General features: G+C 39.3%; 4 protein-coding genes across 4 annotated transcripts in view; 3 read left to right on the top strand and 1 right to left on the bottom strand.

Annotated features, from left to right (window-relative positions):
* The window catches only part of spin (lysolipid transporter protein spinster), a 136,742-nt gene extending 136,165 nt beyond the window's left edge, over nucleotides 1-577 (top strand). The window contains exon 11 of the mRNA XM_043002754.2: nucleotides 99-577. Within this exon, the coding sequence (XP_042858688.2) occupies nucleotides 99-190 (92 nt within the window). The 3' untranslated portion in view covers nucleotides 191-577. The remainder of the gene's footprint in view (nucleotides 1-98) is intronic.
* Nucleotides 578-2,260: 1,683 nt separating this feature from the next.
* On the top strand, nucleotides 2,261-6,602 carry LOC147467220 (uncharacterized). The gene is made up of 2 exons (XM_086532219.1): nucleotides 2,261-2,368; nucleotides 2,477-6,602. Exon 2 carries the CDS (start codon nucleotides 2,486-2,488, stop codon nucleotides 3,641-3,643), a length of 1,158 nt encoding a protein of 385 aa, XP_086388345.1. The 5' UTR covers nucleotides 2,261-2,368; nucleotides 2,477-2,485; the 3' UTR covers nucleotides 3,644-6,602.
* Nucleotides 5,300-6,602, top strand: LOC147467219 (uncharacterized). The gene has a single exon (XM_086532218.1). It carries the CDS (start codon nucleotides 5,300-5,302, stop codon nucleotides 6,500-6,502), a length of 1,203 nt encoding a protein of 400 aa, XP_086388344.1. The 3' UTR covers nucleotides 6,503-6,602.
* Nucleotides 6,603-7,328: 726 nt separating this feature from the next.
* LOC122244650 (uncharacterized) lies at nucleotides 7,329-25,030 on the bottom strand. The gene is made up of 13 exons (XM_043002647.2): nucleotides 24,899-25,030; nucleotides 20,640-22,448; nucleotides 19,970-20,170; nucleotides 19,089-19,832; nucleotides 18,608-18,872; nucleotides 13,959-16,678; nucleotides 13,570-13,782; nucleotides 13,243-13,359; nucleotides 12,952-13,087; nucleotides 10,801-10,916; nucleotides 9,753-9,869; nucleotides 8,975-9,052; nucleotides 7,329-8,711 (listed from the first exon to the last, which is right to left on the bottom strand). Exons 2-13 carry the CDS (start codon nucleotides 22,431-22,433, stop codon nucleotides 8,640-8,642), a joined length of 6,573 nt encoding a protein of 2,190 aa, XP_042858581.2. The 5' UTR covers nucleotides 22,434-22,448; nucleotides 24,899-25,030; the 3' UTR covers nucleotides 7,329-8,639.
* Nucleotides 25,031-25,063: the final 33 nt, after the last annotated feature.

Here is a 25,063-nt window from a genome sequence, read left to right as displayed (position 1 = left end):
GATATATATAGTATTTACCTTATTTTCCTTTGCAGTTGTATGCCCACGTTGTTACTAATCCATGGCCCGAATAATAATTAAACTCCATTTATTTGCAGAGAACACGGATCCTAGCGACCTGAAGACTGAATCCAATAGCCACGCTGCTGTCCAGAGTACGACCGTCATTGAGGATTCTCAGAAGTTCTGAAGGATGTCTCTACAATAGACGCCTTTCGTTTAGGTTGATTAAAGTAAAGAATGGTGACTATTAACTGTACTCGGCTCTCTGTAGCATCTTTCACCTCAGGGTATTTCAGAGGTCCAAACTGCTTTTCATTTCTTTGTTCTTTCCATTTCCATTGTTTTACACATGTATATATTTTTTATACTCAAGTTCCCTCTCTGACGGTGGACTTCGAAGGCCAAAGGGATTAGTTACTTATCGCCGATGGCAGATTCGTGCTCAATCACAAGGACGTGAATTACCGACCAATCACCAACTTCTGTATCTTGCCAACCGTGATAACTGAAATCTCCCAGCCAATCACCAACTGCGGTGCTTTATAAATCAACCAATCATGAAACGCTATGGCTCAAGACTCTAGTCAGTCGTCGAAAATATACAGATCTTCAAGTCCATAAGAGAACAGTGTTAGAAAGTTACATACATTATACTCCTAAAATTCAGAAGGGAAGCTAAAATGCAGTGTCCTCTTCTTTTCTTCTCTACACTGTTTCTTGTATATTCAAGGGTCACGGATTTGGAAAGGGAGGGAGGGATGTCCATCGACCATAGTCCACACATGTACACATCGGAAAAAAGGGACAAGGGTGTGGCATCCTTACACTAAACACTTTTTTGGAAGTAAACACGGGATAGTCAGAAGAAATAACGTGAATAGACGGAATATATATAGTAGACTATTCCACAATTCAGTGTTCCACACAGGAAGTATTAGTCCATATATAAATTCCTCGTACATGAAATGTTTCCTATGCGGAACTCTGTATTGTTCAGTGGTCCACTAAAAATACTAATATGGCGCCCGGTAGAGACACTCACTACACTTTATCAGGTCTTCCTCCTGTTTTCTAATTCCGTGCCAAGGATAATTTGGGAACCTTATTATCCTTGCTTAAACACGATGCTAATTCTAGTGTGGAAGCTCCATCATTCTTTTCATATTTGGTCAAGCGGTTCTTGAGCAGCTTTCACCATATTGTAAATTATTTAGCATTGTCTCTTGAATATATCTTGGACCAACATGAACAGCCTAATTTGACTAAACTCATTGGGATAAAAAGTTTACACTCATGAGTTTATTTTGTATGATTAATTGCAGAATTAATACACAGTATATCGTAAATACGTGCGAAACTCACCAGCAGTACCAAGTGTCTGTTCATGTGGACCCAAGTCATATTCAAGCAATAAACAAAAACAGTGTTCATTAATGCTAAATATTTCTTTAATCATGTTTAATTGCTGTTATACTCTAAACAGCGAAGGTGATATTTTATTTTGCTTATAAAAGTATCTTAGTATCTTTTGGGTATCTTATAATACCTAAAACTTGTCAGGGATTACATTTATTATATAGTCAGTAATTCCGTTTGTTTAACTTTTATGTATGTGTTGGCCTCAGTATTACCATTATCAACTGTGCTTAAAAATATATATAATCTTATTACAAGATAAAGCCTATTTTTCGTACAGTACATAACCGTGTAACTCTGTGATATGTCATTTTTGATATTATAAAACAAATTCATTTTATGAGAAAGTTTTATATGTAGAGTTAATTCTCTCTCTCTATCTCTCTCTCCCTCCCTCTCCCTCTCCCTCTCCCTCTCCCTCCTCTTCTCCTTCTCCTTCTCCTTCCCTCTCGTCTTCTATTACTTGTGTGAACATAATTAGAGGCATGTGGCAACAGTATACCTGTACTATATTGTCTAACGACGTGTTCTATCCATTTGTTTATAGAATGTCATAATAGTATTACATTTTATAAAATATTAATCCAACACCATTTTATATGATTTATTCACTCTTGTCGGTAGCTGTTTTTTATATTTATATTTTTATATTTATGATCAGCCTTAATACCAATGAATTATGTTTTGTTGAGTTGCCAGTTCATCTGATCATTCATTCATAAAACTCGCAATCCATCTATGACTGTAAGTGTACTATTCAGTAAAAACAATGAATTTCACTTCGCTCGTTTGACTGCGTACTAAGGCACCCAATGAGATGTTCCCCGACCGGTTCCCCACTCAGTTCACCACTTAGCCCTGCCCAGTCAACACACCGGGTGGAGCTCTTCCTCACTTCGTTTTTTTGAGAGATCGTCTGGACTTTGGATACTTTCTATAGAATTGACTGGTAAGCCATCAATTCTTTACACACAACAGCAAGCTGTTAGTGTTTTGTGGCTACATTTTTGCGCCTTTTGTGATTGCTGTCACTTCCACTTGCCTGTCTGCTTTACAGGAAGGTGGTATGTCGGAGCGGGGTAGCAATAAACCTGAATCGCCAAGGCGTTCTTCAGGCAAGAAAGGCGATAAGAACAGTTCCAAGGAACATAGTTCAAAGGCACAGACAAATAAAGAAGACTCTACTAAAGCGACACACGTGCGAGCAACTCTGCCGACATCGAGTCCGAGCCAACAAGCGCCGGCTCCGGTAGTTAGCGAGTCTACCGTGAGTGACAAACTGGAGTCACTCACACAGCTACTGAGTGGTTTTATTAACAACTTCACTCGTTCAGAGCCTGAGACTTCTAATTCTGTTCACCGTCCTCATGATATTTCGCTGTCTGATGGCGAAATTACCGACAGTGATACTACTGGGCCCGACCCTTTAGATCGTTTGGATGAAGTCATCAGCCCTGCCCAGCTTAATAATTCAGATCACAGTGAATTTCAAAAGGCTTTAGTGGATTTAGCCGGGTCTTTTCTTGGAGAAGAAGAAAAGGGTGAGGCATTATCAGACAAGCTGGCCAACATTCTAAACGACAGTTTACGTCGAAGACCAAGTGATGACTCTGTGAAAGCCACGGCTGCAAAAATTAAACTTCCTGCCAATGTGGACAACTTAAAAGTACCCGTCACAAATAACGACATCACCCAGGCTTTGAACAATGGTGGGAAACTTCTTGATGCCCGTCTTACACGGACAAATTGCCTCATATCCAAAGCCATTGTCCCCATTGCTAAGCTGTTAAGTGATTTAGGAGAGAAGAAAAATCACCCAACAAACTTCTATCTTACAAGTTTGAACGATAGCCTGAGGCTTTTGGCTGCTGCCTTCAATTATCTTAATCATATACGAAAAGAAGTGGCTCGTATTCACGTGAATGACTCGGCTCTAACCCACCTTACTAGATGGGATTGTGAAGTGGGAACAAATGAACTTTTCCCCTTTGATGTTGTCAAAAAATGTGATGAGATACACAAGACAAAAAAGCTGGGGAGGCCTCAATATAAACAGAAAACCAACCTGCACGACCAACCCAGGAGATTCAAGCCTTACTATAACAAGAGACAGGTTGACAAAACCTATAACCAGGGAAATCCCCCATCTAGGTACAATTATAAGCCTTTTTTAGGCCAGAAACAGTCTCAGGGGAGGAAACCGTACAACAGGCACCCCCGTTAACACCGTCCAGGTGAGCACATGTATTATATACGAACCAGTTAACACCCCTAAAAACTTTATAGGGGGAAAGGTTTATTTATATAACGATCGGTGGAAAGCGTTAACAGGGGATAAATTAATTCATGATATAATTTCAGGCAACGTTATCTCCTTTGATCAATTGCCAACTCAAGACAAACCTCCAAACTCACTTGTTTTCTCTCGTAAGAATCAACAGGCCTTAGACTTAGCCATGTTAGAATTTATTGGTTGTGGTATAGTCGAGGAATGTAGTAGACCATCACAAGGTTCATGTTTTTATTCGAATATTTTCCCCACAATCAAGAAAGATGGCTCTGCTAGAGTTATATTGAATCTTAGAGAGCTAAATGAATTCATTACTTTCATTCATTTTAAGATGGAGACCATTGCGGATGTTTTATCTATGATATCCCCAAATTGTTATTTCATGACCATTGACTTTAAACATGCCTTTTTCTCTATTTCTGTTAAGCCAGACCAAAGAAGGTGGCTTCGTTTTCTATGGAATAATGCTCACTACCAGTTTGCTTCTCTCCCTCAGGGCTTATCATCAGCCCCTAGATTGTTTACAAAGTTGTTAAAACCGGCACTGGCATATTTGCGAAAATTAGGAATGTTAATATCGTGTTACATTGACGACTGTATTTTTATTGCTTCATCGAAGGAGGAGCTGTTGTATAACGTGAATTATGCAATGCAATTCTTTGATTCATTAGGTCTGACAATTAACATCGTAAAGTCGATCTTGGTTCCTACTCAAAGAGTGAAATTTCTGGGCGTTCTTCTAGACTCGATCAACATGGCGGTAGCATTGCCTGATGATAAAATGAAGCGGATTCGATATGAGGGTAGTTTATTACTGAATAAGAAAACGACTACTTTGCATGAATTATCTTCGTTTATCGGATTGGTTGTGTTTGCGGGTGTTGCCGTTCCTCAGGCACCGTTACATTATAAATACTTGGAGATCGTTCGGAATATGGCACTTATTAAGAGCAAGGGAGATTATGAGGCACACACCTTTCTAGATGTACATTCTCGTGACTTGATTTGCTGGTGGGTCGATAACATCACTTATCAGACTAAATCTATCATAAATCCTCCTCCTGATTTAGAAATTCGTACGGATGCCTCACTAACAGGCTGGGGAGCGAAATTAGGCTCTATTGTAACTGGTGGAAATTGGAATAGTGATGAATTGAATCATATAAATTGTTTGGAATTGAAGGCTGTATTGTTGGGGCTAAAATCTTTATGCAGAGAATATAGAGACACTCACGTTAGATTGAGGTCAGACAACACGACAGTCATAGCTTGCATTGATCGCTGCGCAAGTAATAAAGTATCGTTATTGACGATTGTCGAACAGATTTTTGAATGGACAAACATGAGAGGCATCACATTATCAGCCGAGTATATTAAAGGTTCGGAGAATATTGAAGCAGACCGGGAGTCACGAATAAAGAATAATGATATAGAATGGATGCTCGATCGTAACATCTTTTCTGCTTTATGCAAAAACTATTTTGTGCCAGAATTAGACTTGTTTGCCACCAGGATTAATGCTCAATTATGTAAGTTTGTAGCTTGGAAACCAGATCCTGATGCTTCTTATATCGATGCCTTTACCATACCATGGTCATGTGGTTTCAACTATGCCTTTCCACCTTTCAGTATTATCGGGAAAATGATCCAGAAAATGCAAGAGGAAAGAGCGACTCTTTTAGTAATTCTTCCTCTTTGGCCGACAAGAGTCTGGTTCCCAAGAGCACTGCAATTATTAGTGGAGGATCCTGTAATATTGCCTCGGAACTGCCTCACTCTTCCACAGGACCCATATCGCAAACATCCTCGAGCTGCAATGTTGAGACTCACAGCGATGGTGCTATCAGGAGATCTTTCGAAAGTCAAGGCCTTTCGCCAGAAGTTGCAACCTTTTTACTTGGGTCATGGCGAAATACAACAAAATTACAATATAGGTCGCATATCGAGAAATGGATGTCATTTTGTATCCAAGGGAAAGTTAATCCTTTTCAACCATCTGTAGGTGTACTTCTGGAATTCCTTCTCATTGAATACAAGAAAGGGAAAAAATATAGCTCCATGAATACATTACGATCTTCTATTTCTGCGATTGGGAATATTGACGGTAAACCAGCAGGTCAACACTTGTTGGTATCCAGATTTATGAAGGCAGTTTTTCAAGAGAGGCCGGCTCTCCCTAGATATAACGTAACATGGGATCCTGAGGTTGTGCTTGAATATATAAAGACATTAGGACCGAACAAACATCTTAGGATTAATCAATTATCCAGGAAATTAGTAATGCTAATGCTGATCTTATCCGGGCAACGTTGTCAAACATTACATAAGTTAGATGTAAGGAATATGAATATTACCCATTCTAAGGTAGTATTTACTATTGGAGATATGCTAAAGACTTCAGGACCAAAGAGACATCTATCACAAATCAGTTTTAAGGCTTATGCACCCGATAAGAGGTTGTGTGTACACACAGCACTCAGACAATATTTGGAAAAGACTTTAGAAAAAAGGGGGAAAGTAACCTCTTTGTTCATAAATACAAAATCATACGGTAAACCAGCATCAAGGGACACATTAAGACGATGGACGAAGGATATAATGAGGGATGCTGGGATCAATTTATCAATCTTCGCTCCTCACTCGACTAGGTCAGCCTCATCAAGCAAGGCAGCGGCTTATCTGCCTCTGTCAACCATCATAAAAACAATAGGTTGGTCCAAGAAATCCACCTTCACAAAATATTATCACAAGCCTGTTAAAGATTTACACTTTGAAGATGCTGTATTAGCATAATATAAAGCTATTAGCTAGCTTTATGTAAAATCAATTCAGATTGGCTATGTATTTGTACATATTACTGTGTAAAATTTGGGTAATAAAAGGTTTTGTTCAATTGCATTTTCCTTTATGTATGTGTAGTAGTTTTGAGTAACCACTCTAAACCTCTCATTGGGTGCCTTAGTACGCAGTCAAACGAGCGAAGTGAAATTATAAGATTAAGCGAATACTCACCGAGTGTGAAGGTTAATCTTAATTTCACGAGCGTTTTACTGCGTCACTTAGGCACTAAATGTCCTCCCATACCCACCCCTTTAATAAAATATACAATCACATCAAAATTTCTGGTTCACTCAAAACTACACTCTGAAGACTGAGTGGGGAACCGGTCGGGGAACATCTCATTTAGTGCCTAAGTGACGCAGTAAAACGCTCGTGAAATTAAGATTAACCTTCACACTCGGTGAGTATTCGCTTAATCTTATAATTGTTTATGATATGTGCTTGTTTATGGTACATACAATAGTATGTCATGTCCATATGCACTCTGTCTTAGTATTCTAATAAACCAAGGTGCTTAATGTGGTCCAAAAAGCATATACTGAACATTTAATGAATTAAATTTTCAATTGGTATCAAAGTCATACTTAAAAGGTCTTGTTAACTTCTGCTACTCCTTTCATATATATAACAATTTTCATTTTTACTCTTGTGTTCAGGACCTCAAGGTTCATCACCAAAAGAGAAGAAAAAACAACTCAAAAGGACATAAATATCTTATAGTTCAAGTGAATCAGAGCATTATAAAACTATGATCCATGACAAAGGGAACAATAAAATATTTCCAATTCTTTTTTTTTATTTGTATAAACAGCGAGTATGAGATACATAATAAACATTAAAATTTCACAACAAGTCTTATGTTGAGATCTTTATGAGCAAAACACTAACATCCTTTTAGAATCATGAAACATTAAAAAAAAAGTCACCTCTGACACTAAGTATTTTTTATTTATTTATTTATTTTTTAACAGAAAAGTAATTTGTATACCGAGATGAGCATGGCCCATTTTCTTTCATAAGCCTGACTAGCAAGACCAATATCACATAAAAGTTTTGTGCTTAAGTGCAAGATACCAGGTGATAAATACACCTGTACAAAACAATAACAAAAAGAAAAAAACAAAGGAAAAAAAAAGAGAAAAAAAATATATATCTACCATACAAAGAAATGTAACCCACTAAAGATGACGAAACATTATTATTATCATCAAGTGTACAAAACACTTAAAAGAGAGATCTACAAATTCAATTATGAAAGACATCACAGGATAAGGTTTCCAATAACAATTTTTATCCTATCTTTTTATTTTCCTGTTTTACTACCAATTATCAGTGTACTTTTTTGAGATGAGATAACATATTTATGATGTTGCTGACACTACTAAAACAGTAAAGCTGGGTTTCTCATTCTAAAAATATCTCCTTTTAACGATATAATTCCTTATTTTTCTCCTTAATTAAAATAATCAACTCTTTGTTTTTACAAATACAATTAGAGCATTTTCATGAAAGACAAGAGTTGCCTGGCATAACTTTCTCCTTTAGCACTGTTTACAAAGGGATATGCTTATGATGAATCCACAGCTTCGGGCAAAAAGTTTGGTAAACATTTGGATGGACACAAAACTCTAGAACATATAATTTGTAGATGTGAGCAAGAGTGAGCCACACTCAGTCTGCATTTCCAAGTACAATGCAACTTATTTTTTTTCCTTTGACTTATTGTAATTTTAAAAAATATTGCTGCCTCTTGTCATTTCTACAGCAACGGCAGCAGCTCTACGTGACTTATGTCGTGCTAAGTCAACCTACAGCATCATGACAACCTTTCTGCATATTTTGTTTTGAAAAATTTCTAATGTAATGCTCATTGATATATTTAATGTTAAATCCTATTCAGTAATAGCATTTCAGATATGTAAATAAATAAAATAAAAATTTTAAGTATGTGATTTCCTTTCCCAAAAAACACTGCCTGCGTGTCCCCCCCCTCCCCCTCTGCTAATCTCTGTAGAACCAGGAGCTAATAACTGAATCCCATATTATATTCGAGGAATGCATAATTATTGCCGAGGAGCTGGTCCTTTCCTTAGGTGACTTGGCTTGCGAGTTGTGGCAACTGGCAACCAATTACCTCACCTTTCTTGTTGCCAATCAATAACTGCAAAGGAGAAAAAGAAAAATCAGTGACTCATAATTTTCAAAAAAATAATGGAAGACCTAAATATGTACCAACCATTCTGGAAGACATTCATAATTCACCAGATACTTTACTTTGATTGCTTTTGAGCAAGATCAATCAGTCCTTAAAATTCTGAGAAACAGCTGAACTTTTTGAATAAGCACAATAAATGACATTAGATGCCTACATATCCTTAATGTTTTAATAATAAGAGAAAAATAAAAGTAACCGGCAACACTTACTTTATCTTTATAGAGCGCTGAGCAAATAAACATTTTATTTGTAGTTTCCACTGGGAGTCGCTGCACCAGCTGGCCAGTCTGTGAAGTTGAGAAGAAAATGCTTAGTGTTAATATTTAATATCCTTGCACAGACATTTGAAGCACATCTACATCTTATTCACTTGACATAACACGCCTACAGAAGAATATTCAATTGCAATATTTTTTATAGGTATCCTACTTAAATCAGCAACAATAAAACTGCAATGCCTGGACTCGTTATCTCTTTACAAGTTTCACTATTTTTACTTAATCAATTTGTTTATAACTGCTTGAATAAGTCTGTATATGGCAAGACCTTTTAAGAGGAAAAAATGAACAAATATGGATATCATATTAGAGTTAATATAGTTGGCTTTGCATTATATAGCTGTTATTAGACTAGAGATAATTTCCTTTTTAACCTATTTCATGCCTATAAGCCTGCATTTCATAAGCATTTAGGGGAGGTACTTAAGCCCCTGATAAAAATAATATGCAATAACATGTAAGTCATGAGTAATGTATTCTGAAAATAAGAGTATATACAACACTGAACATACTAACAACAAATTAAATGACGAGAGGGAGGAAGCAAAACAACAACATCAACAAAAATTTAGTCAGATAAACACATACTTCATCAAATACCATCTGAATCCAACAGCAACAAAATTAAATAATGAGGAAAAAAAAAAGACAAAACATTCACACTAATATAAATAAATACCAGACATTGAAAAGCACTAAACCTGCATACCTTTAAACATATTATCCGTATTAACCCATCGTAGCACGTGGCGATCAAATGGCCTTTGAAGATGGTGAGACAAGAAACATCTGCCTCACACGGTATGTGGCCACGGCTGTTGCCACTCTGGAGGGAGAGAAAATGGCAACAGGTAATTATAAAATCATCCTGAAGAAAATTGATAGGAGCTCGGCAGAAAAATCCATGATATGAAAAAAAACAAAATTATATATATATATATATATATATATATATATATATATATATATATATATATATATATATATATATATATATATATATATATATATATAAATTACTGTTGATCTCTTCTTCAAATCAAATGTAAAACTAAAACAAAGCAGTTTCCATTCACCTAGGCATTGAGAATATTAATATAAAACCTCATCAAATTTGGTTATTTAATTGAATGTGTATTTGTATTCTCTTAGTGATAAAAGAATATACATATGTTAAGTGAACTAATTACACATTTAACCCATTGGTTGCAGTTTTAATTAAATATGTATGCAGTAGGATGGCAGGTTTACATTGTCTGGCACGGTGCCATCCGCATCTACGACTGACTCTGCCTTGGCAGCAAATCATGCCATCCGCTGCTATTGGGTTAATGGTGTTTTAAGAGTAAATGAAAATGCTTTGCAATGCCCAAATCTAAGAGAACTAATTAAATATATATGATGATATAATGCCACTATGAATATAAACAACAGTTAGGATATCCTAATCAGATCCAAACAAGGAATAACAAATCAATTTTTTTATAGCAAGGTAACAGGATGGGAGGCTTTGGTAGGTAATAATCTGTTATTCCGTGTTCAGATCTACTTTGGATATATCAACTGGTGTTTTTCCAAATTCATGACATAGCAGCACAACATGTGCATTTTCTAGTATGTGAAATCAAGCTCTTAAAATAAAGATCAAAATTGCCCTTCCAGATGTTGAAAAAAGTTGATTTGCAGCTGGGTTGTAAGGACAAGCTGACGAATTACTATCTTTGGGAGGTTAAGAGCAGAAATGCAAAGATACTCACAGCAAAGTCATAATAGACAATAGCTTTGTTGGATCCTCCAGCATACAACAGCCCTTCGTGAGACAGCGTTGCATACACCGTCAGCTGAATGTGCTCCAGAGTCCGCAAGAACAACCCTGTAAAAGGAAGCTTACATCAGTTTCAAAAGCTAAAAATACTTAATATCCTGCAATTAATGTAATTAACAAAAAATACACACAAATAAACATGAGCAAAGACAAAATGATAATCCTAGAACACTGATCACCCTCCAACAAAATCAAGTTATTTCTACTGTTTAACAATTAACCCATTCCCGACGGGGGAATTCTAGCCTAGAATGTCCAAATGCCGGGGCGTTCGAATTATTAGGCCTAAATCAATTGAATGGCTGGCACAATACTGTGCCGCCCGGCAACTGGGCTTTTGAATGCGCGGTACACATGCTGTACCACCCGTCCTGTGTGGGTTAAGCTCACAAATAGATTGATTGGGATGATCTGCCAGCCTTCTTTGAAATCACGCTGAAAGTATCAAACATTTAGGCAGTGAGATTGAGTGACCATCAACTTGACTATGGTGTCAATCTATTAATTTCTTCTACTAAAGTTGTACAAACGTAATATATCAAGAATAGCATTAATAGGTAAAGGAATACAAATAGATATGTCAGAAACTTAAGACTTGGCATTGCATAATCATCAGAACAGTGATAACCTATGAAAAAGCCATACATCTTATATCATTCATCAGTACCAGTGTCAGTCTCTCGAGGTGAAAACAGACAAAAGTTGTGAAACGCCAAAAGTAAAGATAACCTAATAGATGGCCATAAAGTAGAAATTGCAACTTGATGGATAAAAAAAGGCAATTGAAAGATACTCCACAATGATGACTATATGACCATTGTATAAAAAAGAGAATCCGGACTATGTGCTCCGAATGTGGAATGCCCCTTTGTCAGTATACTTGCTTTGAGCTCTACCATATCCTTAAGTCTGGCTAGTCTGGATCATTTTCCTCTCTTGTACATAATGTAAATGAAAAAGAAGAAGAAGAAGAAGAAGAAGAAAAGGTTTCAATAAAAATAACAAAACTTTGACAAAATCCTATTATTGTCATCCCATAAAACCACACCTGTTAAATAGTTAGCTTAAACCTCAAAGTATGGTAATACAGAGAAATCATACATTACACAAAAGGTCTGCCTGATTTTCAGAGAAGATATATAATGCTCATTGAGTGTGTACCTCATCACACGGAACTGGCTGATATTGAAAACAATACTTGAGAAAGGACTGGGCACCTATGAGTGTTCCTGAGAGGGATTACTTAAGCCCTTTGCACAAACATCTGAGTGAACATATTAACCCACTCACGACGGGGGCATTCCAGCCTTGCATGTCACAATGCCGGGGCTTTCGAGCACTTAGGCCTAAATCAATTAAATGGCTGGCACAATACTGTGCCGCCCAGCCACTGGGCTTTTCAATGAGCGGTACAGTACTGTACCACCCGTCCAGAGAGGGTTAAGCTTATGTGGATCATTACCTCTACGGTTCTAAAGTCCAGAGACAAGTATTACTTTTAGTTCACTAATTACACCTATTTTCCTATGAACTGAACCACCATCAACCACTTTTGCAGTTCATTTTAAGACATAGAAGTCTTTATCATAAATAAAAAATTACCTTGCTTACCATTTATAAATTCCTACAAAAAGCATCCCAATCATAATAAAAATCAAACAACCAAATTAAGCTTAAAGGAATGAAAGAATGAAAGAAAGAAAAAAAATGTTGTCTCCTCGTTTATGTGTATTGGGACTAGATGAAAAATAAAATTAGTTACAAAACAAAAAATATTTTCATTTACTTGTACATAAACAGCAAAAAATAAAGGTAAGGAAGGTAACCAGCAAAGGAATGTAACAAAACTCAAACACTAAATTCCACTCCAATACCTTTATAATTCTTAAGATATTCAGTAAATGCAATCTACATACAGGTCTTCACTGCTAGTCCTGCAACTGAGAACAATTTGCTCTTTCTAAAAATAATTCTAAATCATACTTACTTTACAAGGGATAAAGTTGACTCGACATCATCCACTTTTATATCTGCTCAATAAAAAATAAGTGAAAATAATCTAAGTGAGTGTTACTAAACTTACCTGACATAGCATCTCTGACCATAAGAGGAGTCGTTTTGGCAGCAACGAGTAATATTCTGCGACCTCCTTCACGCATTGCCTTCAAACTGGTAACAGCCTTCCCACAGAATTGTACCATTTCTGTGATCTTTTTGTCCTGCAATATGCAACAAAATTATCACCACTTCTAAAGATAATTCTCAAATCCTGATGTTATAATATTCACAAGCAGTCTTAGAAGGAATTGAGAAAATGAGAAAAATAAGAAAAACAATATGATCATCATCAGCATACCAAGGGAATAAAACACACCTTAAAGTTCCATCTTGCACCACATCCTCCTTCAGTGCCAAGGAATAGCTGTCCCCAACACAGGTCAAGACACCTGACTCCTTCTCCCACCTCACAACGTTGCTCTGCCACTCCAGTCTGCAACATACATAGGAAGGTTGTTCCCAATGAATGTACAACTAAGAAATGTAGTTTCAATACCGATAAGCAATACAATGTGAACTTATAACAATTATAATAATAATAATAATAATAATAATAATAATAATAATAATAAATAATAATAAATTACTGACATTCAAATATCATTTATGTGAATTATGTTTACTGTCTGTGATCTAAGCTTACCTTGCCACTGAACATGCAAATGGTCTTGTCAGCAGAGCCAGTTATAACAGAGAAGTCAGCATCATCTGCATTGAAGGAAATCTTGCCAACAACACCTACACAGGTCACAAGATCAGTATGGTCCACGTATGTGGCCATTACACGCCCTGATGCTATGTCATAGCATCTTGCTGTGCCATCACTTGATGCTGTTATCACAAAGTCACCAATTACCTGGAGGAAAAAAATATATATAATTATTGCAAACTATTTTTAAATATTCATTTCTTACAAAACTAAAAGCAGAATCATGTGTTTTTTACCTTTGCATGCAAATCTAAACAAAATTATATTTTCATCACTATCCACTTTATAAAACTAATTGGACAGTCATTAGAGGGTATATTCACCTTGATATCTAGCACCGCACTGCCATGAGGTGGTGGATTGACATATGCCCGTTCATCTCCCGAGCTATCCATCATCTCGTAGCTGCCATTATTCCCAGCATCATCTACACACTTGTTAGCATCATTACTACCTTCATCACAGCCCTTTGGTGAAGTCCCACCAACATTCACAATGCTTGCTTGAGAGGTACTTGAAGTTGGACTAGTTGGCAAGCTCCTTTTGGACATGGTTACTGGGGATTTGCTACCGCTCTTCTCAGGTATTCTCTTTCGCTTCCTCTTGTTCACCCTGTGTTTCTTGGTTTTCCTCTTGCGCTTTCTCTTCTTTTTGTCTTCTGTGCTGCTGTCTGCCCCGTCTGCACCCCCTGACCTGTTCTCATCGTCGTCGTCGTCTCCCTCTCTCTCATCATCTGCCTGCTCCTCTTCCAAAACCTTTTCATTCCTCTTTCTCGGGGGGGTTTTGCCCAAGCTCTCATCCATCCCTTCACTACATAAACTGGAATTGGCTAAAGAGGAGTCCTCTATGACTTCACTGGGTGGGCCACGGGATCTGAGGCTATAGCAGTGTTCTCCTGATGTGCTCCTACACTTCAGGCTGTCAGGAGATGAAGAAGGTGAGGTAGAAGACGTGGTGGAGGAACTTGAGCTTTTTCTCGAGGTGCTTGGGAGCTCCTTCTCTGACATCTGGCACAGGTCACCCGACTTGGACACTTGGGCATACTCTGCTTCACCGTTTATTCTCTTTCCCTCGAACTGGCTTGCTCCGTTGCTTATTCTGCAGAGGCTGGCTTTAGAGTCCACCTCAGCCTTTGGATTGTTTTCTGGTAAACAAACATCCTCCTGATAGGGAGGGGTCTTTCTAGGGTCACTTTGGCCCTCCATGGATTCCTCTGCAACCCCCATTGAGGGTTTATTTTCCATTTTGTTGTCCTGTTGCTCCGAGGAATCAACTATAGCCTCTTCTTTATCGTCTATCAACTTCTTTCTGAATCTGGTTACATTGTTTCCTTCCTCTTCCTCTTCCCTATCTGCTGGGACCTCACTCTCCACATCACCTTCTGCTGAACTCGACAGTGAACTGCTTCTGTTACGACTCTTGGCTTGTCTGGCATCACCTTCAAAAACTGTGCAGACTTCTAAGCTGTGATTTGCTATTCCTATCGCTTTAGCGTCATTATCAGTTTCTGAGTCCGTGTTTGATATGGACTGCTGCATTTTGTGAATGTTATTAGCTATATCCTCATAAAAACCCTCAGTTGGATTGACAGAACCAAGGTAGGTCACTTTATAAGTTTCTGTTCCTTTCCCACCCTTGCCTGGAGACTGACATGTGGAGGTGCATCGTTGTCTTCTAACACTTTGTGAATCATTGCTCGAGTCATTGGAGGATGTGTGTGAAAAGCTAAAAGATCTTAGCCTTGGACCCTTTTCTTGAGATGAAGAAACAACTGAGGCATTGTCTGTTGTGGATTGCACACATACATCTTCCTTTGCAATTCCATACCTTACTGATACATTTTCCACACTAAATGTAGTACTTCCACCCACATCTGGAGGTTCGCCACCATCTGAACTTGAGTCATTAGGACATGATCGAATTCCTCTTGAGTCTGAAGTTGTTGGGCCTCTTAACTCTATTGAATCATTTCCTGAAACTTCCCCACTTATACTAATGTTACTCACACCACTTTGTCGCACCAATTGTTGTAGTTTTGCTATTCTAAGATGCTGTAAACGTCCAAGTTCTTCTGTCATACGTTTCTTTTCTCTAATAAGCTCATGGATTTCCTGGTCAACATTTTCCAAGTGTCGTAGGAATTCTGTTTCCTGCTCACTGAACACCACCATTTGTTGCAGTGCTACTCCTGCATTGTGGCTGAACTCAAATTCACTGAGTGAATTTGATATTGCTGTTAGTTGACTGAGGTGGTTTCTAGGACGGCCATTTCTGTGCCACCACCAACCCTTCGCTCTGGCCTTACCACGCTGCTGCTGCTGCTGCTGATCCCAATTCCCTATTAGGTCTTCTGTTGTTGTACTTTTGTCAACTTTATGGATCACCAAAGGTGTCACACTTCTCGCTAAGCTTAAGTTCGGAACATACTGTCTTCTATTATTATTATTATTATTATTACCATTACTGGTACTACAACCCAGGTCGTACAGCGGAACTTGTCTCTCTTTTTCAGTCTGAACCCCAATGGTGACCCGTGCTCCTGCCACACCACCGTTGCTAAGGCAACGAGGGGAGGCTGGAGGAGCGAAGAGCGCAGGTAAGCTTTGGTGCGGAGTCCTAACCTGTGAGGCACAAGGGGACGGCGGCTCCATTTTGTACAAGTGGGGTGTTGGTCGCCTCTCACTTGGCTGAGGTGTGACTGTTCCACGGTGTGAGGCAGGGCGCATTTCTGCGCTGTGGGTGCTGCTGCGCTCACATTCATTGCGCATGCAACAGCACATAAATTGCACGGGGGTGTGGCGCTCCAACTTGATGCGCGGACTAAACTGTGGAGGAGGAGGGGGCGGGGGGCGAGGGGGATCGGGGAAATCATCACCCGGAGAGAAGATGAGCGGCCGAGGGTGTGGCGGGGGGTGGAGGGCTTGAGCTGGTGGAGGTATGGGGAGTGGGGAGGGCTGCCCCCTCGCTGTGTCAGGTGGAGCTGGGTTCTTTGGCCGTTCTTCCGACGAGGGCCGTTTCACATGTTCATACTTCAAGTATGACTCTACAAAAATAAAATAAAAAAGTTTAGAAATATTGATACTCATGACATTGGTTACTATAGCCAACTTTATATAAATTCTACATCTAAGATATTTATTTGGACATGAATTATGTTTTTAGGGTATCAAATACTATCTAACCATATTACTATAGACACTTTTTGTAGAGTTGGATCACTTTCACACCATTTATTTGCTCAAAATACAAGCTAGTTATTTCTTCAGTTGTATAATTAACACATCATACCAAATGCTAATTAGAATCACTTCCTTAGTTTAATTCATTGACTCAAATGTTGTATCATAAGTCTAGAAAATTACTGAAAACACATCTTAAGATGTAAAAGGGTCATAAGCAAATACCTAATGTTCTGAAATTTGGTATTCACAGAACCAGTATCCTTTGAAAGTAAAAATATAAGAGCTTGGTACCAAATGGAATTACTTGACAGAGATAAATAAAGAAAATATGACAAAATTCTCCTACTTATCTTTGCATATCATTGACACCATTTATCATAACTTTATGAAAAGCTTAACTAAAGGGACCCAGAAACCCTGAATTGGCTGTAAATGTATATTTGGATATTCTGAGATATTAGCATTTTTTATATCCTGCAGACAAACTTTTCCTCATAAGCTGGGGAAGCTCCCTCACATTTCTTTGTTATAATGGGGGGGGGGGGGTTACACATGGAAGGCTAGGGAAAAGTACATTCTTAGCAGTTTGACAAACATTAAACCCATACGTTTTCTTTTAACCTTTCTGTTAAGGGTCACATCTTAAAATGTTCAGCCTGGGCATCATAAGATGTGTGAGTTTTCTATTATTTTCTAGACTTATGGTATGATCTATGAATCTATACAAGATATATTAGCAAAGTGATTATTAGTTTTTGGTATGATTCCCTAGCTACACAACTGTTTCAACCCAGCAAATCATGTCTGTTGCAGAAGGGTTAATATTGTGTATATCAACCCACTGGAGACAGGAACAGATTTGCTTTCACTCCCAGATGGGTCACATTTTAAAGCAACAGGAACAGTACCTGACATATGATACTGTTGTAGTCAAGTAAACTACAGCAAAACTTAAGTGATATAGTGATATAAACAACCAAGAGGGCTGAAGAAATTGGAAGAAAAAATATCAAAGACATCCAGGCCGTGCCTGAGGGTGGACGGTGCAAGTGAGGGAGAAAGGAGACAGTGATGGATTCTGGTAGGTGGGGCACAACACAATAGTATATGTTAACCCTCTCTGGACGGGTGGTACAGCATGTGTACCGCGCATTCAAAAGCCCAGTGGCCGGGCGGCACAGTATTGTGCCAGCCATTCAATTGATTTAGGCCTAATAATTTGAACGCCCCGGCATTTGGACATTTAAGGCTAGAATTCCCCCGTCGGGGATGGGTTAAGATAAACTAAAGGTTCATAATCTTAAATATCTCTTAAAACCTCAGTATAAATACTAAAACTTTCTTTGTGTCTGTTATGTCCTCTAATGATTAAATATTTGCATGGTCTTCCAACTTTCCCAGGAAAAGAATAATAGAGGAGGGTGATGGCAGACTATTTAAATATTAATTGTAGTCTGAAAAGATTCTTTATTGGCAATACAATTATTTTGATGATAAATGATTGATAAATTTTCAGGTATAGGACAATAGTATGTCACCTCATATTGTAAAATAGGGCTTTTCCACTGAGCTTTGAGATCTCCATCAGGTAAAAATCAAAGGGTGAAAATCAGAAATCACTATTGAAAAAAATGGTATTTTGATGATTCACTGTCACTAGCATATTCTATACCAAAAGATGAAAGCTTAAAAGAAAAGTTATCTCAGAAACAATAAAAATGATCCATTTATTCTGGTGACACCAAAGTCAATTTGCAAACTGTACACTAGAAAGTAAAATGTAAACATACCATCAAGTTTCTCCTGTTTGATGGACCTCTGATAAAGTGGTGATGAGAGTGGGACGGCCTGTGGTGGTTGCTGGGCAGTGGGCAGGTGAGGTACAGGCCTCTGAGGTGGGGTGGTAACCAGGGGTCTTGGTGGGCCAGGCATGAGTGCCACAGGAGATGGGGGTGCTAGACCATAGGGATAAACACACTCTGAGGTGTGAGGGGTACGTGGGTTGTGCATACAGAGGCCGCATTCACCTATTGGAGATGGACGTTCCTCTTTCACCTGTAGACAAAGATTGCTGAATCAGGATTTGTGTGTCTGAGATATTGCACTGCAATTTTCTTTTTCCAAATGAGTTGTGATCCTATCATCATGTAACATTTCTAGTAAATACATAACAAATGTCAACTTTAATCATCAACATCCTAATTCTGCATAAATACAATAAATTAATTTATGAACTATCAATACAAAAATCTATAGATGACAATTAATTACCTTCACTCCTGGAGGAGGTGCTAGAAGCAGAGGCGCTGGACCTGCCACAGGGATTTCTCCTGTCGCAGGGCGCTGAGTATTCACAGGAGGTTGTCCTGGGCCCATGAGCCCCAGGGTAGCCTCTGACACCTGGCTCCCCATTGCCCTGGTACTGCTCAGGGACCCATCTGATACCTGGGTGGGTAGGGCTCTGCTGGGGTCTGCCACCTGACTGGGTATGCCTCGCGTGCTGCCTGAGGTCCCGCTCAGGGTATCCAACACACAGAGAGGCACTTCCACGGGGATTGGCGGCATCATCTGCATGGGATTCTCTGCGCTCTTGGGCTCCACTGGAGGAGTGGGAACCTCCTGCTTCTGGATTAATCTCCCATCCTTCTGGGTGTCTGGAGTTGCTGGAGAAGCCACTGGAGCCTCCTCTTCCTCCTCATCTTCCTCTTCCTCCTCCTCATCATCTTCTTCTTCCTCATCCTCCTCCTCTTCTTCATCCTCCTCATCATCGTCATCATCCTGCTCCTCCTCTTCCTCTTCATCATCATTCACTTCCTCACCCTGGATGGTCTCCTCCATCTCTGAGTCAGTGTCATGAATAGTGATGGTTGAGGTTGGGTCTCTTGGTGGTGGGGAGATTATCTGGCAGTCAAGGTCTGGATCCGAGTCTGTATTCAGAAGGTCGCTGATGGACAGTGACACTTCCTCCCATATGCTGCTGTCACCATTCTGCTCCATGGCCAAAATTTCACGGACCTAAAAGAGTACAGAAAAAAATAACAATAATAATAATTTGCAGAACCCTGATACTATCACAAAAACAAATTAAAATCCATGTCTAATCAAGCTCAAAACTGCTTTCATAGTACCAAAGTATTATCCAAGTACCCTACCTGCTGAACAACTTCTGGAGGAAGGGAACTCATTTGTGTGTTGTCCAGACTATTTAGCAACCTCAGTTCATCATCTGGCAATGCGTCAAGAGGCCTGAAGCGCTGCTGACTCAGGCGCTGGGACAGGGCAGCTCTATGCTCTGACATGAGGTGGCTCATCATGAACTGCGCCTTGCGTGATCTTGGATCATCAACCAACTCCTAGGTTCCAGAAAATAAGAGGGTGTATATGTATGTATACATATATATATAAATATACACATTTTTTTTCTCATATTAAAAAAGTATTAGTTAATCTGATCTAATAAAACATTAAATTACTTTTACAAATATAGATGGCTGCTACATTAATGACAACATTTATATGAGCAAAGGAGATGGTTTGTGTGAATAAGGAAAAGAAGGAGAGCAGTTCAGATGATCATGATGACGACGAAGAGAAGGAAGAGGATGTGCACTGAGGAGAAAAGAAGAAAAAGGAAGTGAAAGATAAAAGAAAAGAGGTTGAAGCATCAGGAAAAAGAGGAAGAAGTATAGGAAGCAGAGCAGGAGGAAGTGGTGCAGCGATAGTACTGGAGGATGGGGAAGAGTTCTAAAAAAAGTCAACTAAGGAAAGAAGGAGAACAGAATCTGGGTGAAACTTCCAAAAGAATTTTCCCTTTCCACAAACCTGCAAGGACTTTTTGTCCATGGTGAGGAGTTGCTTCAGCATTATCTTCCTAAGTTTTGGCATGAAATGGATCTTCATCCAATTCTTGCGAGCACCAGTTGTCCCTTGACCATCTCTACTTGATCCGGCACTTTCTACTACACTCATGGAGCAAGACCTCACCCTTCCAGGTCCAGGCCTGGTGGTCAAGCACCCGTTTGAAGGATTTTTGCGCAGGTCGATCACCCCTGAACTCTCAGACATGTGTCTTCTGCGTGTGATAGAGGAAGAGGGCTGTGAGGGGTCTACTGATGACCAGTGGCCCCCTGCTCTCCCCACATCTGTGTCAGAATAGGTACCAGAGTCCTCCTGCTCATCACCGTCATCTGGCTTGCACCCTAAGCTGCCTTCTCCCAAGAGTGAACCACCCTTGGGGAAGGAGCCTGTACGCTTGCGAGATGTCACTGGGGTTGGGGGCATGCCCAGGATGTTACTGCTTCCACCCTGCCCTCGTCCAACAGATGCCCACTCTTTTGCGCTAAAACGAATGTCTATGTCGAACTCCAGGCAACTGGGGTTTCTCCGGGGCATAGACAAGTCCTGGGCACTATTCTCTTCAGGAGACTTAGTTGCATCCTCGCTGTCCTCATTCTCCCCTGCCACAGAGCATTCTGCACCTTTATTCTTTTTCTTGGCTGCCAAAAATGTCTGCTTAAGCTTATTAGCTGCATCGGCAAGAGCTTTCTTCTTTGCTGCTTCAGCTAAGGTAGCACTTTTACTGATTTTCTTTTTCTTCCCTTTCTTCTCTTTAGTTTTGGCTTTGACTCGGGCCTTGTCACCCCTTGATAACATCATGCTTGCACCAGCTATACGCAGTCCTCTGCTGGCATGACCAACTGCCTGGAAACTCGACGCCTCAAATTTATTTTGATGCTGTTTCTGCTTCTTCTTTTTCCCTCCCTTGTTCTCTCTTCCTTTCCCGTGAAAAACATCACTGTCTCTTACATCCCTGTGCAGCTGGTGATGTGCAGGGGGGATCTTCTTGTAGTCCCTGGAGTCTGGTCTGTAGCGCCTCCTTGAGTCATGGGAACTGTCTCTGCTTCTTGGCCTGTGGTGGAACGTGGAGTGTTGCCTTCGACTGTCTGCTGGGTCAAAAATTGCATCCTGTCTTGGAACACTGTAACTTCCCTCACCCTGTCCATTGTGACTACTCGATCTACTGCTGTGCCGTTTGGAGTAGTTTTTCGTGACACGTGTGCCGAAAGACCATTGCGGCCAGTCAGGGTTTGGACGTGTATTTTCACTGTCATCAGCCCAGCTTGGACCCCCAAGGTAAGCATCCATAGACTGCTTTTGCTGTGCCCACCACTTCAGGTCAAAGGCATATTGCCCTCCTCCGCTCTGGTAGTACCCCGGGTGGGCATGCCCCCAAGACTGCTGCTGTGCAAAGTGAGGAGGTGCATGATGACTTCTGTTGGCTTCAGGGTAGATGTGGTTGGAGATCAGGGGCCAGTTTCCCTGGAAGTGGGTTTGGGGGGGGCCCATCAGGGACTGCTGCTGGCCATGTGATGGACCTGTTGAGTTCTGGGGGACGCTCCCATTCTGCTGGTTGTCGTGCTGACGTCTGCTCTCGCTCCTGTAGTCAATGGGAGATGGTGTTGCCCGGTGTCTCATGGCTGATGACTGTGGCTGGTGACTCTCATTTTCATTGTTCATGTTCCAGTCCATCTGTGCCGAGCAACGATTATTCCATCTCCTTGACTCGTCTTTGGGCCCGTCTCTCTCACCTTTGTCATCCCACCTTGTCCTACGCATCCCTCTGTCTTTATTCTGTGAAAATGTAAACATGTTAGACGTATTCAAAATTAATTTCAAAACATAGTTGACTCAACTTGAACTATCATTTAGAAATAAATAAATTAGTGATCAAAATATGGGTAAAGTTAGTACTGACATCAACAAGTTAATCATAATCTTGATAAAAAACAGAAATCATGGTTCTCTAAAATAAGATTATTAATTGCTTTCAAATCAAGTCACTCTGCAAATAATTGCAACAAAAATATTAACATTAACAATTTTTCTGACAAGTGCACATGTCATGACTTGCTGATTAAAAAAACTCATGTCTTTTCCTTCTAAATTTATCACACTTATCTTATCTTTCATTTTTTTGTGCACTCTCTATAAACAGCTGTCTTTTTTCACACTACTTCCCCTGTTCCCTTTGCAGTTCTAAGGTTTAGGGCCTTATGAGGGGCTAAAAATCCTGGACACTAGATACTGGGCAATCTAGTCCTGGAACAGGACCCATTTGACTGGATAGGCTTTCAATGTTCAGTGTTTTGTAATCTTATATTAGCTATATTTTCCTTTTGATAACAATGACATTTTAACTTCTGAGATAAGTTATAGTGTCTGTTAGAATGAAAAAGATCACAAAAATGCTAAATAGATATAAGATCCCTGGATTGTTTTTTCCTTTAGCCCCGTCTATTGTCCCTGAAAAATCACAGACAGCTCCGGAAAAGGCCAACAAACAATGTGCACTGGTTACTTATTTGATAAATAACCAGGGAGGTCTACAAGCCTTAATATTGCTAGAATATGCATGATAGTTTGTTGGCCTTTGATGGAAGCACCAATATGTGCAGCCCTAAAATGGTAATCACTTTGGTGTACAAATAAGATTTCCTTTTACATGTTCAATTTAGATATCATGAATGTATTTACAACTTTGGTAATCATTTACAATATAAATGTGCAAACAGAGAAAAACTAATGTAATGGCAATATAGAGGATCACAAAACAACATTATATAACATACAAAAATAACGCGTACAAAGTAAATATCAGTTTAACTTTGCTGATCAACGACTGCAAATTTACAAATCAAGCAATGCCTTGGCCTCTGCTTTAATAATGTAACAAAGCTCAACAACTTGCATCACATATATATCATGGTACGAGAGTGTGTATAGTCCTCCCTGGCAATACATTGAGAAGTAAGGAATAAGTCCAAATTCTATTTAGCAAAGATATGAATGGTGGAGGTTTGTTGCTTTTTGCCAGAGCTCATAATGCAATGGCCACTCCTTCCCTTGGCATAGTTTTAAAAAGAACATTGTTTAATACATAATCTTAACAGGATTTCCTAAAATCTTGCTTATCATCCTTTGCGATATTCTCTTGGAGGCTCGGACATTAGTCATTTATACATGTTCAGACATATATATAAAAGTATTTTGTATCTTCCCTTTAAATCTAGTTATGAGTGCTTGTCTGTATACTATTCATCTTTAAAATTTAAGGAGACACACTCATCAGATAAAAAATCTATATATTTCTAGATTCATTCAACTTAACACTAACTACATCTTTCCTCTCCTGTCTATGTTCTTCCCTAAGTGTCTTTCAACTATCCAATTAAAAAGAAGAAAGGAAAAAAAAAAAAAAAATCTCTCTTTTCTAATGTGAGGGAGAATGAAATAAATTGAAGCCAAAAATTGCAGATGTTTTGGTGAATTATCATGGTTTTCATAATCTAGCTTTTGTGGCAATATCACAATAGAATCTTAATACCCATCAACCTATAACAATGACCTTCGCAAGAATCCTGTTGCCAAAAATGCAACCATTCACATTCCAAAGCTTATTGCAACCTAATTACTTCAAGATAGAATCACCTCCTCCCAACCTCTTCATTATCTCCTCAAAATACCCACAATAAATTCAAAACACTTCTAAAAGGGAGATAACTGGGAAGTTGAGAAAACAATGAAAAAAAAGTGAAGGGATTTCAATCTTCATTCCAATTAGACCTGTCTTGCCTCTCAATGCCCTAAATACAGTGACTGAATCACCAATATTGTCCTGAGGTGAGACACATCATCTAGGACCCTACCAACGTGTGATAAAACAGGGCGTTCAGCGAAAGAATTAGGCGGAGAAATGATAAAACTTCCTTCTCTAAACTTCCCTTGTTTTTGTCTCTCCATTGGAAACTTTCTTTATCTTGTGTTATCTTTGGCTTACGTGCAGCTATGAGATAAATAATATAAAGCATTCGTCCCCTTCGTTCCTTTCTCTAAAACTATTTCGCCCTATCGAAAGAGGGAATGAAAGACATTAAAAAAAGATAAAAAAGGCCCAGTGAATTAAAGCCCCAATTCTTGGCCCACGAATTTCAACGTCCCGTATCACTTCATCCCACTCAGAGAAAGCCCTCCACGGGAAACGAAACCCTTCTTCATGAACAGAAGCATCTTTCTGTACCCACCTTGCACTATGATAAGTTTCCTGTTGGCTGGAAAATAAGGTCAAGGCCATAGAATCAACACATCAGTCGCCTTGCACAAAAGGGACGCCATATTTGTTTTGGTCCTGAGACGCCCGCTCGACTCTCCTCTTTTATTTCTCTCCAGACTCCTCTTTCGCTTATTTT

Source organism: Penaeus japonicus, unplaced genomic scaffold (genome assembly GCF_977035675.1).
Source record: "Penaeus japonicus unplaced genomic scaffold, GWHDUDI00000001_assembly GWHDUDI00000037, whole genome shotgun sequence".
NCBI classification, from domain to species: Eukaryota; Metazoa; Arthropoda; class Malacostraca; order Decapoda; family Penaeidae; genus Penaeus; species Penaeus japonicus.
This window is presented reverse-complemented; position numbering and strand designations above follow the sequence as displayed.

What these genes read in the sequence shown, in the direction of transcription:
- LOC147467219 (XM_086532218.1), top strand. Translation starts at nt 5,300, where the DNA reads ATGGTCATGTGGTTTCAACTATGCCTTTCCACCTTTCAGTATTATCGG.
- LOC147467220 (XM_086532219.1), top strand. Translation starts at nt 2,486, where the DNA reads ATGTCGGAGCGGGGTAGCAATAAACCTGAATCGCCAAGGCGTTCTTCA.
- LOC122244650 (XM_043002647.2), bottom strand. Translation starts at nt 22,433, where the DNA reads ATGCGTAGGACAAGGTGGGATGACAAAGGTGAGAGAGACGGGCCCAAA. An exon ending in TGGACAAAAAGTCCTTGCAG is followed by an intron (nt 20,171 to 20,639) that starts GTTTGTGGAAAG and finishes TCTGGAACCTAG; the next exon opens with GAGTTGGTTGATGATCCAAG. An exon ending in CTCCAGAAGTTGTTCAGCAG is followed by an intron (nt 19,833 to 19,969) that starts GTAGGGTACTTG and finishes GTACTCTTTTAG; the next exon opens with GTCCGTGAAATTTTGGCCAT.